The sequence below is a fragment of the Amblyomma maculatum genome, chromosome 1 (genome assembly GCF_055883805.1).
Source record: "Amblyomma maculatum isolate TAMU_Amacu chromosome 1, ASM5588380v1, whole genome shotgun sequence".
Lineage (NCBI taxonomy): Eukaryota > Metazoa > Arthropoda > Arachnida > Ixodida > Ixodidae > Amblyomma > Amblyomma maculatum.
This window is the reverse complement of record NC_139344.1, coordinates 430,042,523-430,067,757: the sequence shown is the minus strand read 5'-3', so window position 1 is coordinate 430,067,757 and position 25,235 is coordinate 430,042,523. Positions and strand designations below refer to the sequence as shown.

Genomic DNA, 25,235 nt, shown 5'->3' with positions numbered 1-25,235 from the left:
TTGCACTGTTCTACTTTAGGGCTTAAAAAGGCACCCAGTTTTAGATATCAGCGCAGAGCTCTCTATAGCTATGTTCGATTAGAGAGTTGTCGCAATCGCCCCCTCCCCCCCAAGCCAAAAAAAAATTATCTAGCCATTAGGAACTTACTGCGAAGTTACTTTTCGTGCAGAATTGCCAGTTTTATACGCGATCCATATCGCATAGTGGCAAACGGCGTGTTTTTAAATTGTTGCCAAAGTTATCAGAGGCATTCATAGATCATTAAAACGATAACTGTTGTTGCTTTGACAAAAATGCGCCAGCAATACCTCGGGCATTAGAGCTGGCTGAAATAAGAACAGCCAAATCTGTGGCGCACTCATGTTAAGAAACTTTGCGCACATTACGCTCGAGAAAGGATGACAGAGACTGCAGTATATAGCGTTCATAGGGTCGCATCTCCTGTACTAAGGCCTGAAAGGAAAATTTTGAGTAGGCTGTAGCGGAGGCCTTCAAAATAAATTTGCAGTCAGAGTTCACTGTGAGCGGTCGTACAGAGAGAGCACCCGGCCCATCTTTCTTGTTTTGTTTTTTAATTGGCTTTTAACAAAGTTCATTATTCATGGCCAGGAATAAACTGGATGACGTAGATTTCAGCTTCCCGCAATTGCAGACGAGCAGGCAGGTGGGCCTGATAAAGGTGGCTAATTACTTGTAGCCGTGTGACTCTTTCAAGGCTTGCTAAGTGGAAAGCAGAGTTAAAGATCCCAGTTATTAAATGATGATTCCATGTAGTGCGTTGGTTTTTGTTTTCTCGATAACATTTTGCTGATTTTAGGCCATAAATTATTCATCATTGTTCTGTTACCCTGTGTCGAATCTGGTTTTTAAATATTTCCAAAAATATTTTCAAACGTTCTAATTTCGCATTTGTTTCTGGCCGCTTTAATTTCCCTGTTATGGGCGAATTGGTAATAAACTGGGTCTTTATTATCTTTGTCAACCTTCTCGGCTTCCATCACGACCATTTAAAAATTCAGCATTCAGCAATTAAGCGATTAAGCATTTTTCTGCAGAAAAGTAGTTCATTGCATTTTCTGCTAGTTATATCGTTAAATAAACGTTCCGTCAGAACATCGTTGTGTTTTTTTAAAGTGCGCTGATGAATGTGTCGTTCATTTCAGACATCCTGTGGACGTTTTCTATCGAAATTCGCAATGGTCGAAAAACGCCGGTCGAAAATTGGCGGTGGAATTGCACTTATCTTTGCGACTTAATTATTTCGGAATAGTCAGGGGAGAGGCAAGCCTTTTAAAATAACAAAGTGTGCATTTATGTCATTTTCTAATCACAAAATCACTGACATCACTGTGTCACATGTATGAGTCTCTGCAAAGACCGCAGCAGCCTCTCTTTACAGGCTCAAAATTCGTTTTTGTGATTGTGATGCTCCATCCTTTTTATTATCTACATGACCATGGGGAAATATATACTCAGCCGTTGCACGACACGCACTCTCTGACACCACTGCAGAACAGAACAAGATGCGTCCATGCCTATTTGCTTTCTCTGCGGCCACCGCACTGTCCCTTATGATGTCTGCTGGGGCTGGCCCTAGTGAACCTGGACAATTGCAGCTGGAGCCGCCAGACATGATGAGGGTGAGACATATTTGCTTTGCTTTGAAACATAGACACCGTGAGACCAATGAGAATTATGCACGGCGTTCCAAAGAAGTCTGTTATTAATATTTAAAAAAAATATTCAGCTAGAATACTTGTTTTCTACACACTGTTATCAGTTATTTTAGGCAACAAATTTCAGCTATAGCTTGCTGCATAACTACCAGGTGAACTATTATTGGTTAACTCCCGCCGGGATGACGCAGTTGTTACGGCGATCGGCTACTGTGCCCAAGGATGTGGGATGGAATCCCTGCCTCGACGGCCGTTTTTCGGTGGCGCTGAAAAGCACTGGGCCCGTATGATGCGCCATGTCAGGATCGTTAAGAACCCCCGGTGGTCTAAATTTTCGGAGTGCTCTTCTACGGCGACTCTCGTAGCCTGAGTCGATTTGGGACGTTAAACCGAACAAAATAAACCGACCAAACCATTATTGATTAGCTAAAGGTTTACCTATATGCTTGTTTTTTTATTGACTACCTTGTAGCTGACCGTAAGTAATATCTGCGTCAGTTTTCAGGCTTTAGGTTACTGCATTCCGTTGCCGCTGCAGGGCACGAGACTCTGGAGCCGCACACAATTCGAGCCGAAACCAAGTGACGAGAGAAAGCACTATCCCCACCTGCGAGAGTCACCGCCACGTGTTCTCTGCTCGCTCGCCGCTCTCAGCATAGGGTGGCGAAAAAAGGGCGTGGCATCCGTACAACTTTTTGCGCGCGATCGCAGGTGTAGCTAGCGCTATTCTGACCGCTCGGTTTTTTATTGTTTTCGCTACATTGGGGACAAAAATATAATCTGCATAATTCCGAAAATTGAACTCTATAATAAATTTGTTCGGCTACAAGTGTCTCAATTCGCCGTCTAGTTTTGGGAACAGCACTCGTTAAAAAAATAAACAGACATTTAATATTGTCACGAAGACAGGGATTTATGGGAATCGGCAACAGGGGCAGATACACACAGTCAAGAGAGAGGTTCCCGAGAAACGGTAACACGAAGACACAAGCTCAAGAGTCCACAGGGGTTAACTAGCCGAAGCGCGCGAGAGTCTCCAACTTCTTTGTCGTTCAAGCGCTACCTCGAACCGTCAGGTGGCAATATTACGCAAATCGCCAAAAACTCATTTATATGCTCAAATATCAAATCATAAAAGTTAACAACATATATGAGTGCCAAATTATAACCAATAGAACACACAGATACACTGTAACGACTGTTTTCTTTCAAATGCAGCAAAATTATCAGGCATTCTAGCACATGATATGATGCGCCGTCATTAGTACCGACACGTTGCACTTACACTGACTATGCTTACAGTTTTCAAATATTATTGTACGCCCAGTTTTCTACGCTAAATAAATTTGCACTATGAACCCAAGTAATGCTTCATTTTCACAGGCATTTGCAAAACTTTATTTTTCTAAACTTTGGCAGGCAGGTTATCGTTACTAAATATTTATAACTAACGATAACAAATTTCACTCCAATTTGGGGCTGACGCTTTGTTTTTGTTATACCCTCGCAAAGCGTTTGCTAATTATTCTTTCCAAATTGCACGTTCATTCAAACGCAGTGACCATGATAGTCATCTGATATTGCCTTTTGATGATGACAGCAATTTTCACTTCAATGTTGCGCTAATTTGCGTACATGGCGTAGAACGTGCACGCTACTTGAAGTACAAGTAATGAGCGAAGGAATGAAGTGCTAAAAAACAAGCTATTCGACCGCAATACAGAAAAGTTGCATAGTGAATGGCAATGACCAGTCTGCTAATTGCAATGCCCCACCTGCATTTTGAAGCACTGCATGACTGTCAGGATTATGACGAAAGCAATGGTCTTCGATTTTAATAAGAGACATATGTAAGCCGCAGAATTTGTTAAAAAGCTTCCATTTTCATCATCAGCGAAGACACATTCGTCCTAAATTATGTCGGGGATATCTGAATTCTTCCTATTCCTAATATTATATAAAAAAAATCATTTTCAAAACAAAACATTTTACGATGTTATGCAAAAACGGGCTCTCGAAATCACACCGAGTCTTTATCATAAAGCGTTTGAAAGTGAACCTCATTTTTCAGTAATAATTTTCAGCTCGATATTGGTGTACCAAATCCTCCTTCATCGGTGAATAGGACACTGCTTTCTTCGGTCCAGAAACGCTCTTCAAGAGATCGCTTGGCTGATAATGTGTCGATGGAATAACATGTATTTATAGCAGCGTTCGTTGCAAGTGAAAAACGATCAACTAGAAATAAGACGGATGCTAGCCTCGGCAGCGAAATGCTCAGTAGTAGGCTTTGCTTATGGTGCCAAAATAATATGTCTCCAGTACGCATGACACCAAAACTTAGCATGATGAGAGAGAACTGCAGAGTTAATATTTCGCAAACAGTGTCCATTCAATCGCAGCTGATAGGCTGGCTTCATTGCATTGATTGCATTATTTCTCCTGGTGGTTGTTTATTTCAAGGGTTACAAATTACTGACAGAACTGGATTGAAAATACTTGTTCAGAGTAGACCAACAGGATATACCTCCTACCTCTAAGACGACCGATCAAGATTTTGCTATAACCACTTTGCTTTAGGAAGTCGTACGGCTTCCAGGACCTGCGAATGCCCAGGCCTCAAAGCATCATTGTAAGCATAATTCTTCGCGGCAGTGTGCTTCTCTGCTGAGAGGTTCGCTGGCGTGGTGAGACGTACGTTTTTTTTTAGGAACTGTGTTCTAAAGGTATCTACATATTATGACCCCCCCCCCCCCCCCCCACACTTATAAGAATATTCACACTACACGATAGGTGAACCGCTATACAGCGCGTCATTGGCTTCCTAGAGGTAGTAATAAAAGAAGAGCACGGGAGCGGGAAGCCCCTATGTGGGCGAATAAGCCCGTAAGGCCGTGACAGCGCAATTCATATGCTATTGACTGTCGACGTTGTGCTTACGTTGGGCCAGTGGAAATAGGATGCCGTGTTGAGAAACGCCACCGAGCACACATAACTAATGAGCTCATCAATGCGCCGTAATTGCAGGCCTCATAATGACTTCCGCAGAATGGGACACAGAACTTTAAAATCACCAAAAGCCTTTAGGATTGTTGATAACATAAATGTACACAGAGCTTCACAACCATTAAAGAAGGGTAGAAATGTTGATATAGTCCATTCATTCGGATTCATTTTTTCTAATTATGAAGTTTGATTGCCCCATGCTCTTGCTGACAAAGCGGAATGCTAGGCTCATGGTTGCATGGCCAGAATAAAACAAAAGAAACACAATATTACTTCTACGTTACATATTCTAGAGGTGTTTTATTCACTACATGTGAAACACTTTACGAAGTAATAGCCACAGCGCAGAAATAGGTGGCCTCATTGTTCTCGCGTTGTATTACCAGCAAAAATCTTTATTCAATCATCGGTCATCACCATTAACATAGGCTTCCGCCAATCAAATTTCTCCGGTCAAACATATTTATAAATCAATGCCGATTTATCATTTAACACTAACGTCCCAGAGAGCGGTAAAAAGTCCTTGCTCGTTTCCCATGCAGCCGCCTCACAAACTGACAATCGCCGAGTTTTCCCGACCTACAGTTTTAATTGCAGAAATAAGCGCCGTTAACTTTTTCATTATGTCGCTCTGTCCAAGAGCGACATAATGACCTGCGAATGCCCAGGCCTCAAAGCATCATTGTAAGCATAATTCTTCGCGGCAGTGTGCTTCTCTGCTGAGAGGTTCGCTGGCGTGGTGAGACGTACGTTTTTTTTTAGGAACTGTGTTCTAAAGGTATCTACATATTATGACCCCCCCCCCCCCCCCACACTTATAAGAATATTCACACTACACGATAGGTGAACCGCTATACAGCGCGTCATTGGCTTCCTAGAGGTAGTAATAAAAGAAGAGCACGGGAGCGGTGGCCTCATTGGTGGCCTCAGGCGGAATAATAAGAGCGACACCCCTAAAGGAGCCGGGCGCCGGGCCGGGGGACGCTTGTACCCAATTTTACCGGTGGGTGTCCGGCGGCGGGTTTCGAACTGACCACCTCCCGCAGCCGAGACGGGCGCCCAAACCACTCGGCCACGACTCGTGGGTGTGAAATATCTTCTATGTGCTTAGAACTTTCAAAGAATGTGAAGATGAAAAATCTAGTTCGATGCCTCGTTAACAGGTTACATCTTTTAGTCCCATTCTATGACATCAAACTCCCCCGGGGCACTCATCCATACTATGTCTTCCATATCTACCTCCCCCGCCGGTTACGACAAGAGACGCGTCAAGCGGATTTAGCCTTTTTCACCATTGTCCATTTTATTGCTCTTCCCCGTCCGTGACTAGGCCCTGATTCGCCGTCACCCCTAGTGGCTCTAGCCCGCGGCGACTTACACAAGGCGGACGAGCGCGCTGCGACCGCGCTGCTGCCGTTGGCATGTCCCTCTAGTTATGGCATTCCCACGCCACCACTGGCATTTTCCTCCTCCTCCCCAGCGCCGTTGTTGTTCTTTCCCTGAGCCCGTGTTGTTACAATACACAAGGAGCCTTATGGACTCGTTTCCAGGAAGTATGCCTGGAGTAGCGATTAGCGCGCTCCTCAAGCAATCCTCCGTAACCATGGCATATGACTACGGCACGGTGGTACAGTGGTTATGTCGCTGGAGTACTGGGCCCAAGGTTGCGGGATTGAATCCCTGCCACACCGACCGCATTTAAATGGAGGCGGAAAGCAAGACGCCCATGTGCTTTGCGATGTCAATGTACGTCAAAAAATATCTGGTGGTCGAAAGTTTCTAAACCCTTCACTACGGCGCCTCTCATAGCCTGAGCCGCTTCGGGAAGTTAAACCCAGTCAACCAAAACCAAACACTGGAACATAGGATGAATTAAGGCGATCCTATCTATGCCTTAAAATTCTCAAATTGCATCGCTTGATCCTTGCACCTTACCTATAACCAGGCCGACTGAAATCAATTTGCGCCGCCCTAAGCACCATCCTCAGACAACCACGGCGCCATCAATGTGTCTGACCAGCAACCAGCTGTCCATTTTTTTATCGGGATAGTGCATACAAACCATGCGATGAAGCTTAATCACTTCCCTGATTACTACGTCCTCTACCTAGCGAAAAGTACCAAATATTTTGACATTTCAAGCTGAAAATATCTCGTACTTTGCGAGACTACGACATCATCTTATAGCCACTCCTCTCACAGAACCGTTCTGAAACCGTCGATCTTGCCGATATCTTGCTTTTTCTTTTCAGAGCCCCACCTTTTGGATATATACGAAGACATTTTTTCGATCATTTTAGATATGTTATGGCATGAAACACTAAGCTTCCTCTTTAAATCAATTATCTTTTTGTAGCCATAGCTACACTACTGTAGGTTTCCAAGCCGTCAGCGTGACACCGTGGCAGGAGCTGCCAACTTGGGTCTATCGTTTCACATAGGACAGTTATGTTAGAATCAACCTGCCCGGACCCTGCTATTTGTGTTACCCCTATAGGCCACTAAGGCACATTCTTACGACTTGGTTAATGCGGTGCTTTATATGTGGGCTGGTAGTCAGCGCTATAGCGTCATACCCATTAAGGCGAAGCTTAAGTGTCCCCCATACTTAGATGCAATCAATGCCTTTACCACCAACACCCAATGCGGTGGGGAAATTTAATGCATTAAGTGGAACGCTGATTATGTTCGAATCAACGCTCGGTCGCCCGCAGCCAAAGCTTTATCTCGCCACTCGCTTCAGCAGCGTTAAGCCCGTGTAATTTTTTTTTTGTTGGTTGGGCGCTACATTTGACAGCGACCTTCTCAACCCTAGAAGTACACGTTCTCTCCCTGCGTAAAATTCTGCTCTCCCAGCAGATACTTCATAGGAAGTGGATCTCCACTTTCTGGGTTCAGATTAGTTCCATGGCATGTTTTCCTTCCACGCTTGGTGCTAACTCATCCTTTTCCCATAGGCTTGCAGAAGGATAATCCGTTAAGCTACACTGCGTACGGCGTCACTTCCGCTCCTGACATGAAATCCTACTTTGATTACAAAACAATGTCGGCTTTTGTAGAGCGCATGCATCAGTGGTACAATACATCAGTGGGAAATGCAGGGACAATTTCATATAGAGTAATGAATGCCAAGTGAATAGTAGCTTCTGCGAATCCATTTCGATCAGGTTGACTTCACTCTGCGTGCTAATTTCCGATCGTTTCCTCAGGGGCTTCTTGGGACTTTTTCGAGTCAAAAGTCGAGACAGTCACCTCAACCACACTGAAACCAAGAAATGGTGAAAACTAATATTGAATCAAAGACTTTTCTTCTAGTTTCTTTCATATCTCTCTAATCATATCATCTAAAATTCTCTTTCGTATGATGAGAAAGAAAAAGAGCCCTGAAAAAATCCGAGGCTTATCAAAAAGCCAAAACTAATCCCCAATGGCTTAAGGATTTTCCTAGAGTGAAAAATAAATTTTGTGGTGGGCTGAACCTTCGGCTAACGACTTCCTAAGATTGTATTTAATTAAATGGACTAGTGCTGAAGAAACCTTTTTTGTTTATTTTATTACATCGCACTGAGGGGAAGTCATCCGAAGACCTGCTATAGATCTTGAGGTAACAGCGCGGAACGTGGACGGGAGCAGAAGATTAGAGGACGACACAACGAGCGCTGACTTTCAACAACGTTTATTTTGGAAAACCCTCAACTTCTTATACCCTTATGCTACAGATCACGTACAAATGACTTGCACATTTCAGTATAGTTATAATAAAAAACAAAAAATCAAAACACAATAATAGATAAATAAATACACGTGCCGCATAACCTTCTCTTGCACACAGCGTGGTGCACTCTCTGTTCAGAGAGTTCAGAGAGTGCACCACGCTTTGTGCAAGAGAAGGTTATGCGGCACGTCTATTTATTTATCTGTTATTATGTTTTGATTTTTTTTGTTTTTTATTATAACTATGCTGAAATGTGCAAGTCATTTGTACGTGATCTGTAGCATAAGGGTATAAGAAGTTGAGGGTTTTCCAAAATAAACGTTGTTGAAAGTCAGCGCTCGTTGTGTCGTCCTCTAATCTTCTGCTCCCGTCCACGTTCCGCGCTGTTACCTCAAGATGCATAACCAACATGCCCAAGCTGCTATTCTAGCTGCTATAGATACCGTGCAAACAAACGTTTTAGTGACGTGCTCATTGCAGTACAGACAAAAAATGTTAATGTGCAACTCACGGTGATTCGTTTATAAGGGTGCTGTAGGGACCAGCTGAAGCAACATTATGTGTCTTTTGCGTCTTTAAAATAGGTATTCTAAAGCATCACATAAGATGCATTCCTGCTAATAAAGGAATATTGTCATTTCAACGCGCAAGATTTTAAATACTGCCTGGTTGTAAATATTTTCTAAAAATGCTTTCTTTTATTCTAATTTACTTGCTGAAATGTTGTTGTTCTTTACATACGGCCTGTGAACGTTTCTGAAGACTACAAGAAAAATACAGATGTGCTCCAGAGGCGCGCTGGTAGCATCGCATACCCATGCTGGACATCTGGACCTCGTGTTTAGAGAGTATAAAGCAAACTCCGCTCTCTGTTGAATTTTAGTCAAAGTAATGTGTTTCCTCGTTGATATTGTCATGTGGCGGTGACAAGGTCGATGACACAAATGAAGAGTAGGTGATTGCACTGAAGGAACTCTTTATTGGGCTGACTTGCGTGCGCAAAACAACTAAGCAACTCGGCGGCGGTAACAGCAACAAACGTGCTCGTCGATCGTCAACGCTATATTTAAAGGCTGCTCAGAACAATCTAGATAACGTCGCAAACTGCTACTAGCACAACCTGGAACTTTGTAGAAACATACGCGAGTGATCGGAATCTCGGCGCTTCTTGCGCGAAAACAAAACTGATAAAGGTGCTTCTCACAAAATCGAGCATTAACGAACAAAGAATACAGAACTGATACGCGATCCAGAATCAGAGTGATAAGACCGCATGCCAGCGGCTGCCAAAAAACAAATACAGTTTTGTAAGTTTCGCGGCAATATGCTGGTCCATCTTGTGATATGTCCGAAACTTTACAGTGCTCATTTGGGCGGATGATAGGATACATGTGTTGTGAAATAATAATTTATTTGCTTTGTATATCGACTCCCTACATGGTCATAAGATAACCAATCCGAACATCGCGAGAAAGATGAATAAATATCCATGTGTGATGCTGTAAACCTGGTGCACTGATGCCCAATTAATCCACAGATATTCGAAGCCTTCCCCAAAGCCACTGCAATAATGGACATCGACAGCGACTCCATACTAGACTGCTTAACAGCGCGTCGCACTGAAATGGACCCCGAAAACAAAACAGCAACGTACATGTGGTCGCTGCAGGGCTCAGACGGCAAGACGAGGTAAATATTTGCATGAATCAAAACAAAAACGCAAGAATGGAGTACTAACGATCTCTCCATACCGCTACATTTCTCTTCATATATTTCATTTCTACCTTCTACTTTCGCGAATAATCCTGTCTTATTCCTTGGAATAATTACCCAAACTAATCAGTAGGCTAGGAAATGCCGCCCTGCCATATCTCCGCTGGTACCAATAAAAGCATTAAAGATCCCCCACTAAATGAAGGCCTAATTGTGTTAGAAAAAGCTTCACCTGAAAAGGCAGATTTATGCCCCGGGTACGATACTCGAAAATATAGCTTCGATTCTTTCAGTGTAATGACGTCACTACGTAATGTACCCAGCAGCCCATATGGGCGCAATTCATTTTTCTTGACATTTGTGGTGGCCAAATGTAATTTATTTGTCATATAAAAAAAAAAAAACTTTGCGCCGTATTCGCTGAGGGCGCCGGTCCCTATTAGAATTTTACAATGATTATAGTAAAAAATATGCATTTCATTGTGGCTCTTCGTCGAAGTGTTAAGCTTGAATGATTTATGGAAACTAAAAACGCGCGTATGTTGAGCTGAATTTTAAAATATCTTTGAATGTTACGTGTTTCATATGTCTGCCTAAAAGTACAAAAAAAATGGTGCAGCACATATTTTAGCGCTTTGAAGGTTGTTTTCCCAGAACCCCTGATGATAGCGGGCGCACAGGCATTGCATGAGTATAACTGTAATGTCATAGTAAACCGCAATATTTTGCTTCCGCGCAAAAAAATTATCGAAAGTTCTGCCAGTGTTACAAGAAAACACATATTTTAAGCTTGAGTAAATCTGACATACTTTCACATCAAGAAACATTTACCGGCTCACCCATGATCAAGAGTAAATGCAGCGCATTAAATCGTCACAGGTATAGCACATTCGTTCCACATGGTACTAGCTACTCCTCCAATTACTGTTCTTCTAACTGGGCAGCGTGCTGTGTCTTTCTGGCGTTTTTTACTTGCCTGTTGGGCAGACGCCTTAACCCCAGGCCGAAAGAATGAACCTGACGCCGGATGTACAGTCATGGACAATATTTTGCGAGACGCCGGAGCCCCGTTTCAAAGCTGCCTCTGGGCCACTAGGCGGCGTGGTGCGCGCGTCGAGGTTGCGCGGGCCGAAGACTAGGCGCATGCCCGTCCTATATGCGTCCGCTGGCCTTTCTCCTCGCTCGTTTTGTTTGAAGCGCTGCTTATTCCGCACTTGGGCGCGGCTGGCGCTGTTTACTGCTCGCGCCGCTCGAGCTATGCGGCCGTCGTGCTCGGCGTGCAGCCAGTCGAAAGCGATAACAGCGCTCGTGCACGGGGCCCGCCACCTTTATACCGAATCATTTAGATCTGTTTCTTTTTTTCTTTCAATAATAACATAACTTCTGGCATGCGATAAAGGTCTCGTTTCTGCAAACTGCCCACTGCGATGAAAACATCTCGATAAAGACACTCGGTCCTTATGCTTCAACTGCGAGCGTTAGCGTGCATCGCAACTCATTCATAGTTATTGGGCCGACCAAAAGCGTAAAAGAGAGAAATAATCCTTAAGCAACAAGTTTATTGTCATAAAACAAAAAATAAAAACAAAACAATGCAGACATCACTGGCAAACGAAAAATTCCTAATACTTGGTGAAACCGCCATCAGCAGCGATGACGCTTGCCAACCGGCGTGGCATCGATTCGTAAAGGGAACGAACCACATCTGTGTCCGCACGAAGCCTTTCCCATTCACCTCTGATCCCTTCCCAGAGTGTCTGCGTTGGCATTCCCAATGTGAGACCTCATCAGGTGAGCTTTCAATAGGCCCCACACATTTTCAATGGGACTCATGTCGGCTCCCTTCGGAGGCCATGGCAGCTGCCGCACGCCACGAGCGTCGAGAATAGCGCTCACTTTTCGAGACGTGTGTACAGGACTCCTATCTTGTTGAAAAAGGTAGAATCCATCTGGGAATGGTCCGTCAAGGACATATGGCGTTAACACACTCTCAATGATGTCGACGTAGGCGTCCGAGGTGAAGGATCCATCGACTCTCACCAGAGGCCCCAGTCCATTTCTTGACATGGCGCCCCATACAGCCACGGAACAGCGACCACTGGAGAACACATTTTGCACGTATGGCGGGTCGTATCTATATAGGAGAAGAAAATCAGTACAAAGTTATAATTTGGGTCTTATGCATCAGGTTGAGCGCGAGTGAAAACTAACTTTTCCGTGTAAAAAGGTTTGATTAGCAACTGTGAATCGTTTCTAAATAGTTAGTACTTGAACCACGCTACTAAATGACAAGAGTTGTTTCGGAAGAGCAATTACTTTAGAGTAAATTGCGGCATCGGCACTAAGAAGCGTTTGCTAATGGACTCTCTTCGGAAGGGCGCTTCTATCAACATCGTGCACCTCCGAGATATTGCATGCTGAGGAGGAGTATTCGGCATTGTTTACGACGTATATTTCATTTGGGAACACGAAGACAGCAGTTTGCCGCTATATCCTACTTTATTCGTATTCTTCATATAAAATATTCAGGATTTACTTAGACGCAAAAAAAAAGGGTATCCATACCTGCAATTCACTGGCCTCCAAACTCGGCACTTCTGGTCCCAGCGGGTGGAAAAAGAAGACTCGTCCGAGAATATAACTTCGGACCAGTCGTCCACAGTCCACCCTTTCAGAGAGTTGGCGAACTCGAGCCGTTCCTTGCGCTGTTTAGTTGTCAGATGCGGCTTCTGGGCATCCATGCACGATCGGAGACCAATTTCTTTGAGCCGCCGCCTGATAGTTTTAGCAGATATATTCAGTGCAAGTTCCTTGCGGATTTCTTCTGCAGTCATGAAGGGGTCGGCCACCGATGCCGCTATGATCAGGAGGTCATCTTCTTCTGTTGAAGCTCTCGGTCGACCTGGGCGCTTGGAATCTGCCAGGCTGCCTCCATTGCGGAAAACGCGAATGGTTCGGGCTACTGCAGATTTGGAACGACCGGTACGGCGAGCAATTTCTCGCTGGGGAACACCTTCCACGAAGAGACATGCAATCAGTCTCCTGTCGTCGATCGGCACTCTTGGAGGCATTTTGCAACTGGCAGGATTTGCGATGAAATTATATAGGTTTTCCTGGATATCGCTAACCAATCATAAATCAAGTAACGTCGATGGCTGAGCAGAAAATACAGGCGTTATGTGGGAAGAGTGCTTGCGCTATCTCGCCTTTCTACGATCACACGATGCAAGCATGTGCTCATCAGCCTTATCACGTCGGGGACGTAAGGCCGTAAAATGTACTGTCATTTTATGTGATGTAATACCGTAATTTTCGAACTATAGTTGTTTAAAAGTCACTCTGACGTGATAAGGCTGACGAGCACATGCTTGCATCGTCTGATCGTAGAAAGGCGAGATAGGCCAGAGAGTTGGCGAGAAAGGCCAACTCTCTGAAAGGGTGGACTGTGGACGACTGGTCCGAAGTTATATTCTCGGACGAGTCTTCTTTTTCCACCCGCTGGGACCAGAAGTGCCGAGTTTGGAGGCCAGTGAATTGCAGGTATGGATACCCTTTTTTTTTGCGTCTAAGTAAATCCTGAATATTTTATATGAAGAATACGAATAAAGTAGGATATAGCGGCAAACTGCTGTCTTCGTGTTCCCAAATGAAATATACGTCGTAAACAATGCCGAATACTCCTCCTCAGCATGCAATATCTCGGAGGTGCACGATGTTGATAGAAGCGCCCTTCCGAAGAGAGTCCATTAGCAAACGCTTCTTAGTGCCGATGCCGCAATTTACTCTAAAGTAATTGCTCTTCCGAAACAACTCTTGTCATTTAGTAGCGTGGTTCAAGTACTAACTATTTAGAAACGATTCACAGTTGCTAATCAAACCTTTTTACACGGAAAAGTTAGTTTTCACTCGCGCTCAACCTGATGCATAAGACCCAAATTATAACTTTGTACTGATTTTCTTCTCCTATATAGATACGACCCGCCATACGTGCAAAATGTGTTCTCCAGTGGTCGCTGTTCCGTGGCTGTATGGGGCGCCATGTCAAGAAATGGACTGGGGCCTCTGGTGAGAGTCGATGGATCCTTCACCTCGGACGCCTACGTCGACATCATTGAGAGTGTGTTAACGCCATATGTCCTTGACGGACCATTCCCAGATGGATTCTACCTTTTTCAACAAGATAGGAGTCCTGTACACACGTCTCGAAAAGTGAGCGCTATTCTCGACGCTCGTGGCGTGCGGCAGCTGCCATGGCCTCCGAAGGGAGCCGACATGAGTCCCATTGAAAATGTGTGGGGCCTATTGAAAGCTCACCTGATGAGGTCTCACATTGGGAATGCCAACGCAGACACACTCTGGGAAGCGATCAGAGGTGAATGGGAAAGGCTTCGTGTGGACACAGATGTGGTTCGTTCCCTTTACGAATCGATGCCACGCCGGTTGGCAAGCGTCATCGCTGCTGATTGCGGTTTCACCAAGTATTAGGAATTTTTCGTTTGCCAGTGATGTCTGCATTGTTTTATTTTTATTTTTTGTTTTATGACAATAAACTTGTTGCTTAAGGATTATTTCTCTCTTTTACGCTTTTGGTCGGCCCAATAACTATGAATGAGTTGCGATGCACGCTAACGCTCGCAGTTGAAGCATAAGGACCGAGTGTCTTTATCGAGATGTTTTCATCGCAGTGGGCAGTTTGCAGAAACGAGACCTTTATCGCATGCCAGAAGTTATGTTATTATTGAAAGAAAAAAAGAAACAGATCTAAATGATTCGGTATAAAGGTGGCGGGCCCCGTGCACGAGCGCTGTTATCGCTTTCGACTGGCTGCACGCCGAGCACGACGGCCGCATAGCTCGAGCGGCGCGAGCAGTAAACAGCGCCAGCCGCGCCCAAGTGCGGAATAAGCAGCGCTTCAAACAAAACGAGCGAGGAGAAAGGCCAGCGGACGCATATAGGACGGGCATGCGCCTAGTCATCGGCCCGCGCAACCTCGACGCGCGCACCACGCCGCCTAGTGGCCCAGAGGCAGCTTTGAAACGGGGCTCCGGCGTCTCGCAAAATATTGTCCATGACTGTACTCGCAGGGGCGCTGCTTTAATACACGCGACACCACACGAAATCTAACACACAAAAAACTAATATACAAACGCTAACATCTAAGGAAAGTCTAGCAGCCGAGCGAGATAGCAGAGAGATATTGAAAAAAAGCCACACGGACGTAACGTGATGCAACGGAAGACGACGTGTGTTGTGGCGTCATAGTAAAAAAGTGTTATTAAATGGTCGCGATCAATAAAAAGTGGTTATGGAGGGCCGACTAATTAAAGGAAATATAATTAAGGCAAAAGAGGTGGAGGAGGAGCAAGCAAAAGCATAAATGGAGAGCTTGGGGCGCAGCATATCTGGGCGCGTTGGGAGAGGAAGCGAACCTGTACAAAAAAGGTCGCCTAGTGCAGTGCAAAGTTACGCCGCGTGGGGTTAACTGCGCAGCTTGCTACCCAATGTCGTCAAACACGCAGCTGCTGTCACAATTTCCGTAGTGTGAAATCGCTACAAGGAGAGCACGCAGCTTCAACGCTCAGGCTTAAGCATTTCTGCAGTGGAGATTCGGCAGCGCTCTCGGAATTTAGGATGTTAGCATGAATTTTTGCATGAATGTTTGCCAGTTCTAAGGCTCCCACTCAGCCTAATTATCCGCAGCTTCTATAATCCCTCTCTCCACCTTTATCCTTTAAAAAAAAAGCAAAGAATTACGGAGACACCCAAGCTCTGCCTTGAGGTTATACTGTCACAGCGCTCTGGAGTCTTCTCTAAATTCAAGCACATTCATTAGCTCACAGTATTTGGATATCGTTTAACGTAAAAGGCACCATGAGATGCGCACAAATACATGCTTGTTAATAAGCTGCACAAGGAGACCTTGTCAGTCATTGTCGGCGCTAACAAAAAAATTGCATGGCCTAGTCGGAAGCCTCTTACTCTCGTAACAGGCATGCGTTCGACTTTGACAGAATTCGTTGAATGTCGTTATTATTCTCTTATGCGAGATGAATTTCTTTGCAAATGTAAACTTTTGTGCAGAAGTGGGTGCTTTAAAGCGGCATCAATTATCACATTTCAATAATTTTCTTTCTGCACATTACGTCCCGTTTAAGGAGATCGTTGCGGAGGTTTTCAAAATTTTGCATAAGGTCGTTTGACTCTTACGTAACAAACCTGTCCACCAATCAAGATAGTGGCGATGCTATGCTCGAAGCCAAATGGGCAGCGATTACTTTTCCGTCGAACTAGATTATCATTTTGGCTGATTTTAAAATATGGCTTTCGATCCTACGTCGGCGAGGATCGCTTGTAGCTTCATTGACCTGCGGGCACAATATGTATCGTCACTTTTCTGCCTTAAATGAAATCCTGTTTTTTCCTGAAATCATTCAAAGAATTTTGCTATCGCACTGGGCACTTAAGACGCATCAAGAGGCCCAGTTTTGTTTTATTGTTCACTAAAACTGGGATATCTCAATATTGATTTCGCTGATCTTTGGCTGGTCCCAGAAATTGCAGCCCTAGCCTCGAACCGAAAGGGAAGTGCAATGAAGCATATAATTCTCCCTTGGCCAACAAGACTAAGCTGGCTGCAGCTTTTATTGTTTACTGTGTATGGGCATTTGCTTTAGTCGCTGTGTATGTAGGCATCGTTGACTAGTAATTGGTTTAGTTCGTGTGCCCGTTGGGTGTATGTGATAGTGATTGATAGAAAAATCTGGCGGCGCTAATGTAGCCTTTAGTGTCCTTTGAGAATAGCTTTCTAGTGCACATGTATAGTACGAAATTGAGGAGAAATATCAGCAGGACCAATTAATACCAAAGGAGATATGTTAACTGTTGTAACACCTCTCCTACTCAATTATTACAATTTATCAGTGAATAATGCATAAGTGGTTTAAATGATTAAAAAATACATTTGCAGTGTAAAGTGGTTATAGTAAAGGTTGGTTGGTTGGTTTGTGGGGTTTAACGTCCCAAAGCGACTCAGGCTATGAGAGACGCCGTAGTGGAGGACTCCGGAAATTTCGACCACCTGGGGTTCTTTAACGTGCACTGACATCGCACAGCACACGGGCGCCTTGCTTTTCGCCTCCATCGAAAAGCGGCCGCCGAGGCCGGGATTCGATCCCGCATCCTTGGGAACAGTAGTCGAGCGCCGTAACCACTGCGCCACCCCGGCGGGGTGTTATAGTAAAGGGCAAGTTAATTAATAACCTCTCTTTCAACTCAAAGCTTAAAAGCAATGCTTACATTAAATGCTTTTCAGTTTTGAAGGTATCAGGAAAAGTACATCGGCCTTGCGCCGCGCCCTCGAAAGGCTTTTGAATTGAATGCCATTAGAAAACCTCATTCATTAGCACAATGCTGTCATTAGGGCGAATGAAATTATTTTCTTTGCCATTTGAAGCGCGCGTGTACCTTGACCAATAGCACTTGTTTGATGGTAAGACAAAAATAAAAAACAAATATAAGAATAAGGGCCGTGCAGTCCATACCTGTTTGGCTAATACACTGCACACAAGTAACGAAACAGTGCACCACACCAAGAAAATAACTTATAACCAAAGGGAAGGCTAGATAATTAAAAGGAGAATTTTTTTATGTGTTTTATTATTTTATATTTTAACCCGTGCCATCATCAGTGAGTGCAACGTTCTCAGGTCGAAATTACTTGTTTGGCAAAAATTTCGAATTCTGAGTTTTCCTAACAAGTGCTAATGTAAAAGCATTACGTTTTGAAATGCGGCAAATACTCACAGCAGTAGGGTGCCGTCTGCTAGGCTCGGCAATAAATTTGAAAGTCCTTGCAAAGCGTTTCGATGAATTCATTCAAATATATATTTGCGTGTAAGGACCTGTGCTCATTTCTAAAGTTTCAGGTTATTATTAAGCAGGTGGCAAAGTAGGACACGGCACGCTTTATGGCCGCGTCACAATTATAACATCGTGAGTAAACTGTACGTCGCCAGAACAGCAATGCAAATTTTGTCTGCTGAGAAACTTTGACTCCTCTGAAATTGCCTAAATGTGTGACAACCCGACCAAAGAGTAAATTGTGTGCTCCAGATGTAGCGTTTAGATCAGTTTAGTAGGAAATGTAAGAATTATTTCATAAATGTCGGAGCTTCAATGATCGTGCCAGGTAACCAACCAGAGTGTAACCCTTTAAGTTATATTAATAACGTCGTAAAGGACAGTCTATTTCTTGTTCCTACATCTGAGGATGAAGTTATTTCTATTTTGAATTCCCTTGACAACAAATCGGCTGCTGGTGAAGATGATATTAAAGCCCTACCGATTAAGGCAGTTGCAGATGACATAGCAAAGCCCCTATCTCATATTTTCAATCAAATGCTAGCCCTTGGTATCTTCCCACAACAACTGAAAATTGCTCGCGTTACTCTAATACACAAAGGTGGTAAATACAATCAGCTAAACAATTACAGGCCAATCTCAGTGTTGTCACTGTTCTCCAAAGTTGCAGAGCGAATCCTATATAAACGATTTAGCACTTTTTTATCGTCAAGGAAAGTGATAGTTGAACAGCAGTACGGATTTCAGAAGGGGAAATCGACCGAAATGGCCCTGGTGCATATTAAAGATAAAATCATCCGTAACATCGAAGCCAAGTTATTTACAGTTGGAATCTACCTAGACTTTCGTAAGGCATTTGATTCTATACAACACCATATCTTGTTCAGTAAGCTTGAGGCATACGGTTTTAGAGGCACAGCACAAAGTCTTATACGGAGTTATTTACACTCGAGGGCTCAGTTTATTTCCATACATGGTATTACGTCAGGAAAAGAAAACATTAAATACGGCGTTCCTCAGGGCTCTATACTCGGCCCGTTGTTATTCATACTGTATATAAATGATATAATTAACATTTCAACTGCGGGTGAGGTGTTGCTGTACGCTGACGACACAAGTGTCTTTTTTTCTGGGCAGAGCCTTGAGGAACTTGAGACCACGTCGAACGCATGGCTGAATGACCTTGGTTTATGGGTACATACAAACAAGCTTCAAATAAATACTAGCAAAACAAAATATATGATATTTTCTGCAAAAAACAAGCCCATTCTCAACAATGTGAACCTGTACTATAATGATGCTTTGCTTGAGCGTGTAGATTGTCATACATTCTTAGGTGTTACTTTCCAGTCAAACCTAACATGGTCCCACCATGTGGGAAATGTAAGAATGAAAGTAGCAAGATGTATTGGAATGTTAAGCCGCCTTCGAAATCTTATCCCTGTCAGGCTCAAAAAGCAGCTCTATTTCTCACTAATACACTCTCTCTTTAATTACTGTTGTTTAGTATGGGGTACCGGAATTAAGACTGATAATGACAGACTATTTGCCCTGCAGCGGAGGGCCATTAGAGCATTATATAAGGAAAGTTTAGACACCGTAACGTTCATGGCAACACATAATATCCTACCTTTCCACGATATATACAAGCAGAAATTATCTGTGTACGTATTTTCTGAAGTGTCGAGCAATTATAATAGATTTTCTAGTCATTATCTAAATAGGGATACTGGTCACAATCTGCGGAGGACTTTCATTGTTGTAGATAAACCGTGGACTAATTATGCTAAACAGACAATTGATCATCAAATCATGAAACTATGTAATAATTACCCAGACATACTTGATATCGCAAGAACAAGTAGAAGTCTGCCAACTTTCAAACGGAGAATAAAACCTCTTTTCACTTCAATAGAAAACCAAATACATGACTAAAGTAGATGCGAAATCGAAATGTATTGTGCTATTCCTTTACATTGTTCCAGAGTTTCATAACTGTTGTTACATTTCTTTATGTTTTGTTATTGGCACGTGTCTGAATGCGTATTTTGTACTGCGGTGATAGTTTTTAACTCGGTGTTTTTGTTTCATGTGTTTTTGTTTCATATACGGTGAAGATTGTTATATGTAGTTGCATGTGTATTGCCGGTACTTTGTACCCGCTGCTGTTGTGCCCAGTGGGGCCAGGACCTCGTCAGGAGACTAATTACCTCCTTTTGTCCTGCCCCACGGGCAGTACCATGTATTGCCCACACAATCACTGAATAAATAAATAAATATATTCAATTCAAGCAAAATCAATGAACTGAGACATCCCTATCTTTGAAGTATTCTCGATGTTATGACAGTGCGTGACCTCTTATCCCACTGTTCGGTTTTTGCTCTCACAGGATCCACGTCCCAGTCTATCACATGGCAGGTAACACGCCTGACATGACACTTTACATCTTCGGTTCCAGTAAGTGAATTTCTTTTCGTAGTTTAAATTGTTTCAATAAAAGTTTCGAGTAATCAGTTTTTTCTTCTCTCGATGATCGCTGTCACTATATGTTTTTATGTTCACAATAGTGTATACATATAAGCATCTAACACCTCACTGGCCTCGCGCCCTCGCACACGAGTGAGGAACGTGATATCACAACTTGCAGCTTTAGAATCGATATCATAATAGTGGTCGGGAGGCATTGAGCACGGGCGCTAGCAGTGCGCGGTCATTTTCTGCAGTTGACATATCTTTTTCTCCAGCTATTACATGAAAACATTTGTCATGGTGGATATTTGACAAAGTGGCGTCAGTGTAGCAGTGCCACAATGATTACCTGCTGCAAATATGATTTTGCGGCGCTCCTAGTAAAGGTTACCGGCCCGCCCATTCTGTCCGCTTCGTTGGACCTTAGAAATGAAATAAGGCTACTAAAGCATAGAGCTATTGACGTTTTTAAGGAACCTAACAAACGACGCTATAATAATTCAAACAAATGTTGAAAGATACTTTAAACATTTGAAAAAGCAGTTTGGTAATAAACGCCAACAAAATGCTTAAAGCAAATAAGACACTGTTTACTCGATGCGTCCGGAGCTTCACCAGATGATATCAAGATAACGAACGGGTTTAATGCACCAGGCATGTATTCCCAAGAGATGGCGACCAAGCCACACACACACACACACAAACTAAAGGCTAAATAATAATAGGCTACTTATATTAGTGAGGGTACGCCTCTCTAAATGATCCCTGTCTAGGGCCTTGTTCGAAAATTGACCAAGAAGACAATGCCGCTCTTAAGGCGTCCTCACTGAGGTAAGGATTCTTCTCAAATTTGGCCCTAAGATTTCAGCTTCGATTTTTTCGAGTTCTTCAAACCAGCGACAATTTCTATTCATCCCTAGCGCCTCCCGAATGCGAGGTGGACGATCTACCACAAAGCTGCCGTGAAGTACAACATAGATGAAAATACAGCCTCCTCGCCCAAAGTATTGAATGATGTTTTTTTTTTCTAAAACACAACCAAATACTGCACAGCGCGGTGGCAGTGAGAGATACAAGCTGACGTGTTGCCACCTACGCACGTAAACCAAATAATATAGATTTAAAACCTTTCCAGGGACAACTGCTGTACGCTTTTCACGCCCTGATACTGAGAAATTTATTTTCCTTCCAATTTTCAGGGCTCGTTCTAATGCATTGTAAATCTGCAGCTGTGCTATTGGTGTAAATATATTTGAGAAACATGGGCGTGATAGAAACCCTCTAGAATGATGCAGTGTTTGAAGAGAGACAAAGACTATTCCGCAATCATATCAAAATAGTGGTTTCTTTTCGCTGGTCTAGCAAGAACGGAAACACAAGGCACCCATAACCTGCACATGCTATGGTATTCATAATCGAACGCTGAACTGATGTTAGCTTCTATTGCGCCTTTAAATACCAAATTACGATGTTTTTCAAGATTTCATCGTTCCGCAAAAGTGCAGCAGATTTAGTGGAATGATCTTAGCGGGAACAATACTGTACTGTATGTATTAGTGAACGGCCGTTTCAAACATACTCACCCTCTGAAGTAGCACTTTCTAAAGTGCTTTAGAGAAAACACGAAGAGTATAAATTGGGGCAAGAATTTTCACAAAATCTTTCTACGTCCCCTCAAAAAATTAGTAACGCTTCGATATTGATCAACCTGTCAGGGAATAAGCAAGTGAAAGACACACTAGAGAGATGAATACCATGGCTGGGACTAATTCAAGAGCCCAAACTCAATCCGCTTTTTTTTTTTTTTTGTATGCCACCGAAGTTGAAGTGCAGCTTTCTCGAACATAATTTTAATTGTAATGCGACTCTAAAATATTGAAAAATACCATTACAAACCTATGTTAATGTAAGTGCCGTTTCGCTATACGATGCTTAGAGCAATAGTGCTAGTAGCTCTGCCCTGCGACCATACGGAGTAGTTAGCATTGCCATTTAAATACAGTGGTCTGTTTTTTTGTTTTTTTTTTAATAAATAGCCAAAGTATAGAAGCCGTTTGAGAGATAGTAAAGGAATACGGTGATTGTCTTGGTGCAACTATAGCCTAAGAGACAAAATTGACTACATTATCCAGTCTGGTCGAAAGCAACCCGCCAAGGCCATACAGAACGTAGATTGAAATGTCAATGAAATGTTGCAATCTTTGCTGGGGTAAGTAAAAAATAAACAGTGATTGATAGATTTCATTAGTTAGAAATAACGTTCCCACCTCTCCCTCCCCCTCGACGGCTCAAAGCCGGAGAAGAAAGTACTTATATGCCCCACCAAGGAACCACCAGATGCAAGTGTACCCCCTGTAACTTCCGCCGCTATGCTGCTATGTTTCGCTGAAAAAAAATGATTCAAACTTTAGCACATCTATTTGCTGTTTCTCTTATCTCTAAATCAAGGAGCTATCTGCTGAGTATAAAATGCTTCAAGTCTTTCCTTGCGTGCTTGTAATTTTTTAGAAGATGCGTTGCAAGTCATTATTGTCGTTTTTGTATTCGTTACCCTGGACAAAGTATTGTTTATCTATTACAGTCGACATTTTCTAGAACAGGTCATAGCTCGCTGAAGACGTCAAAATTCAAACATTTTCGAACCCAGTCCTAATGTAAAGTTTAAAAAGCGGTTCAGTATTTCACTGAAAGCCCCGCCGGGGTGGTGCAGTGGTAAGACGCCCGACTACTGTGCCGGAGTACCCGGGTTCGATCCCGACCTCGGCGGCTGCGCTTCGATGGAGGCGAAACGAAGAGGCGTCCGTGTGCTGTGCGATGTCAACGCACGTTAAAGATCCCCAGGTGGTCCAAATTACTCCGTAGCCCTCCACTACGGCTCCTCTTTCTCTCTATCCACTTTCTCTCCCACCTTCCTCCCTTCCCTTACGGCGCGGTTCAGGTGTCCACAGCTACAAGTGTGACAGATACTGCGCCTTTCCCTTCCTGTGAACCAATCAATCAATCAATCAATCAATCAATTTCACTGAAACATTCCTCACGCAAGTTCTCAAAACTGACTATTTAAACGCCGCTTCACAAACTTTGAGAAAAAAAGTTAGCATAAACCTAGAGGTATGATGCATTAATATATGTAATTTTCTTTCCATTCTTAGAGAGTATATGATTAGTTGGTTTGTGGGGTTTAACGTCCCAAAGCGAATCAGGCTATTAGAGACGCCGTAATGGAGGACTCCGGAAATTTCGACCACTTGGGGTTCTTTAACGTGCACTGACATGGCACTGCAGACCAGCGCCTTGCTTTTCGCCGCCATCGAAAAGCGGCCGCTGAGGCCAGGATTCGATCCCGCGTACGTAGGAACAGTATTCCAGCGCCGTAACCCCTGCACCACCCCGGCGGAGTATCTTAGAGAGTATATTTTCTTCATGAAAATAAATAAGCATTTTATGGCTATGGTGGCGATATCTATTGACTAAGTGTACACGCATTTTATTTTTCAGAAAACAATACTCCTGAGGTTGGCTATTTTCGTTACACAGACTACAAGAACTGCGTCATTTTTGAACTGCCACATTTCGGACACCGTAAGAACTCTCTTTAGTTATTAACTACCCAAGGCTATCTATGTTGATGTTTGAACAATTGCAAGTTTTCTCCATTTCATTGGAGAAACTGTATGACATAATTTCAAGTCAAACAGTCCAACTACAGCCTAAAACCTAACTGTCGTTGTGCGGCATCTTTTAATAATATGTCTAATCAATTGGCCTACGAGTTCAAGGTTTCATATGTTGTGTTTGCAGTTTAGCAAGTCATTTGCGAGCTGAAAAAAACAATAATAATTGATTCACTGTTTCGCCCTATACCTTTTGTTGTTTAATTTTATATTACAAAATTACTCTTTTCCTCACTCAATGGCAGAAACTAAATGCCGCGCTCAACGACTTGGTTGTATGCGTCTACCACGACTAACGTTGTTTTCACGACTACCTCTTCGGCTTTGCAGAATGCACACTATGGGTTTCGGACTCTGCACGAGACTCCATTCCTGACTATTGCCTGAAACAGCACGCCAACATATGCGGAGCAGGCATAACCATCTACAAGGATACGTGCAAAGACTCCGAATAAGTGAAATTACAAGAGAAGACCAGCGACTTCATGTGGTAGTACGTGTGACCGGATGAAATAAACAGTTGGTCATCTTAACACATGATTTTGTTTCTCTTTCTAACGATTAGTATTTGTTAAATCTAAATAGAACTGACAACACAGACTTGTCGAAGTGATGTGGATGTCTGAGGTGTCTACAAACGTATGTCAGTTTCTCTGTCTGTCATCAGTATTTGTCGTACAATTTTCGCAGGAGGAGGAGCAGAGCACCGCGGTCCATACGCGCTGCGTGGACTTTTTTCTTGGGGGCGGGGAGAGATGCTTGGAAGCCTTTAATACCTATAAGGCCATTAGTATGAAAAGGCCATACCGACGGCTTGCATAAAATCTTTCCGCGTTTCAACCATCTGGATCGAGTAATGGTTGATCTCAAAATAATCTTTATCATGACTTGTGGAAAGTAAACTGTTATATGGGTTACTTCTAGGATTTTCGGAACGAGTTTTTAAGAATTATAACACGACAGAAGAACGACATAAGAAACGCGGTGAGAGAGAGACAATAAACACGAGATCATGGATCATTTTTCGCTGTCCTGTCGCCGTTTTCCCTCACTTCAAACACTCTTCCTTGAAATTCCTTGCAAAACAATTTATCCATATCTTTGACTAGTCCAAATCCAC

At 43.3% G+C, this 25,235-nt stretch overlaps 1 protein-coding gene across 1 annotated transcript; it reads left to right on the top strand.

Moving 5' to 3' along the window:
* The first annotated feature begins 1,358 nt into the window (after positions 1 to 1,358).
* LOC146209368 (uncharacterized) lies at positions 1,359 to 24,655 on the top strand. The gene is made up of 5 exons (XM_084599800.1): positions 1,359 to 1,641; positions 9,936 to 10,087; positions 20,362 to 20,429; positions 23,940 to 24,023; positions 24,446 to 24,655. Exons 1-5 carry the CDS (start codon positions 1,525 to 1,527, stop codon positions 24,568 to 24,570), a joined length of 546 nt encoding a protein of 181 aa, XP_084455926.1. The 5' UTR covers positions 1,359 to 1,524; the 3' UTR covers positions 24,571 to 24,655.
* The last annotated feature ends 580 nt before the right edge of the window (positions 24,656 to 25,235 follow it).

Coding starts and splice junctions, on each gene's coding strand:
- LOC146209368 (XM_084599800.1), top strand. CDS start 1,525: ATGCGTCCATGCCTATTTGCTTTCTCTGCGGCCACCGCACTGTCCCTT. Junction 10,088..20,361: donor GGCTCAGACGGCAAGACGAG/GTAAATATTTGC, acceptor TTGCTCTCACAG/GATCCACGTCCCAGTCTATC. Junction 24,024..24,445: donor ACTGCCACATTTCGGACACC/GTAAGAACTCTC, acceptor TCGGCTTTGCAG/AATGCACACTATGGGTTTCG.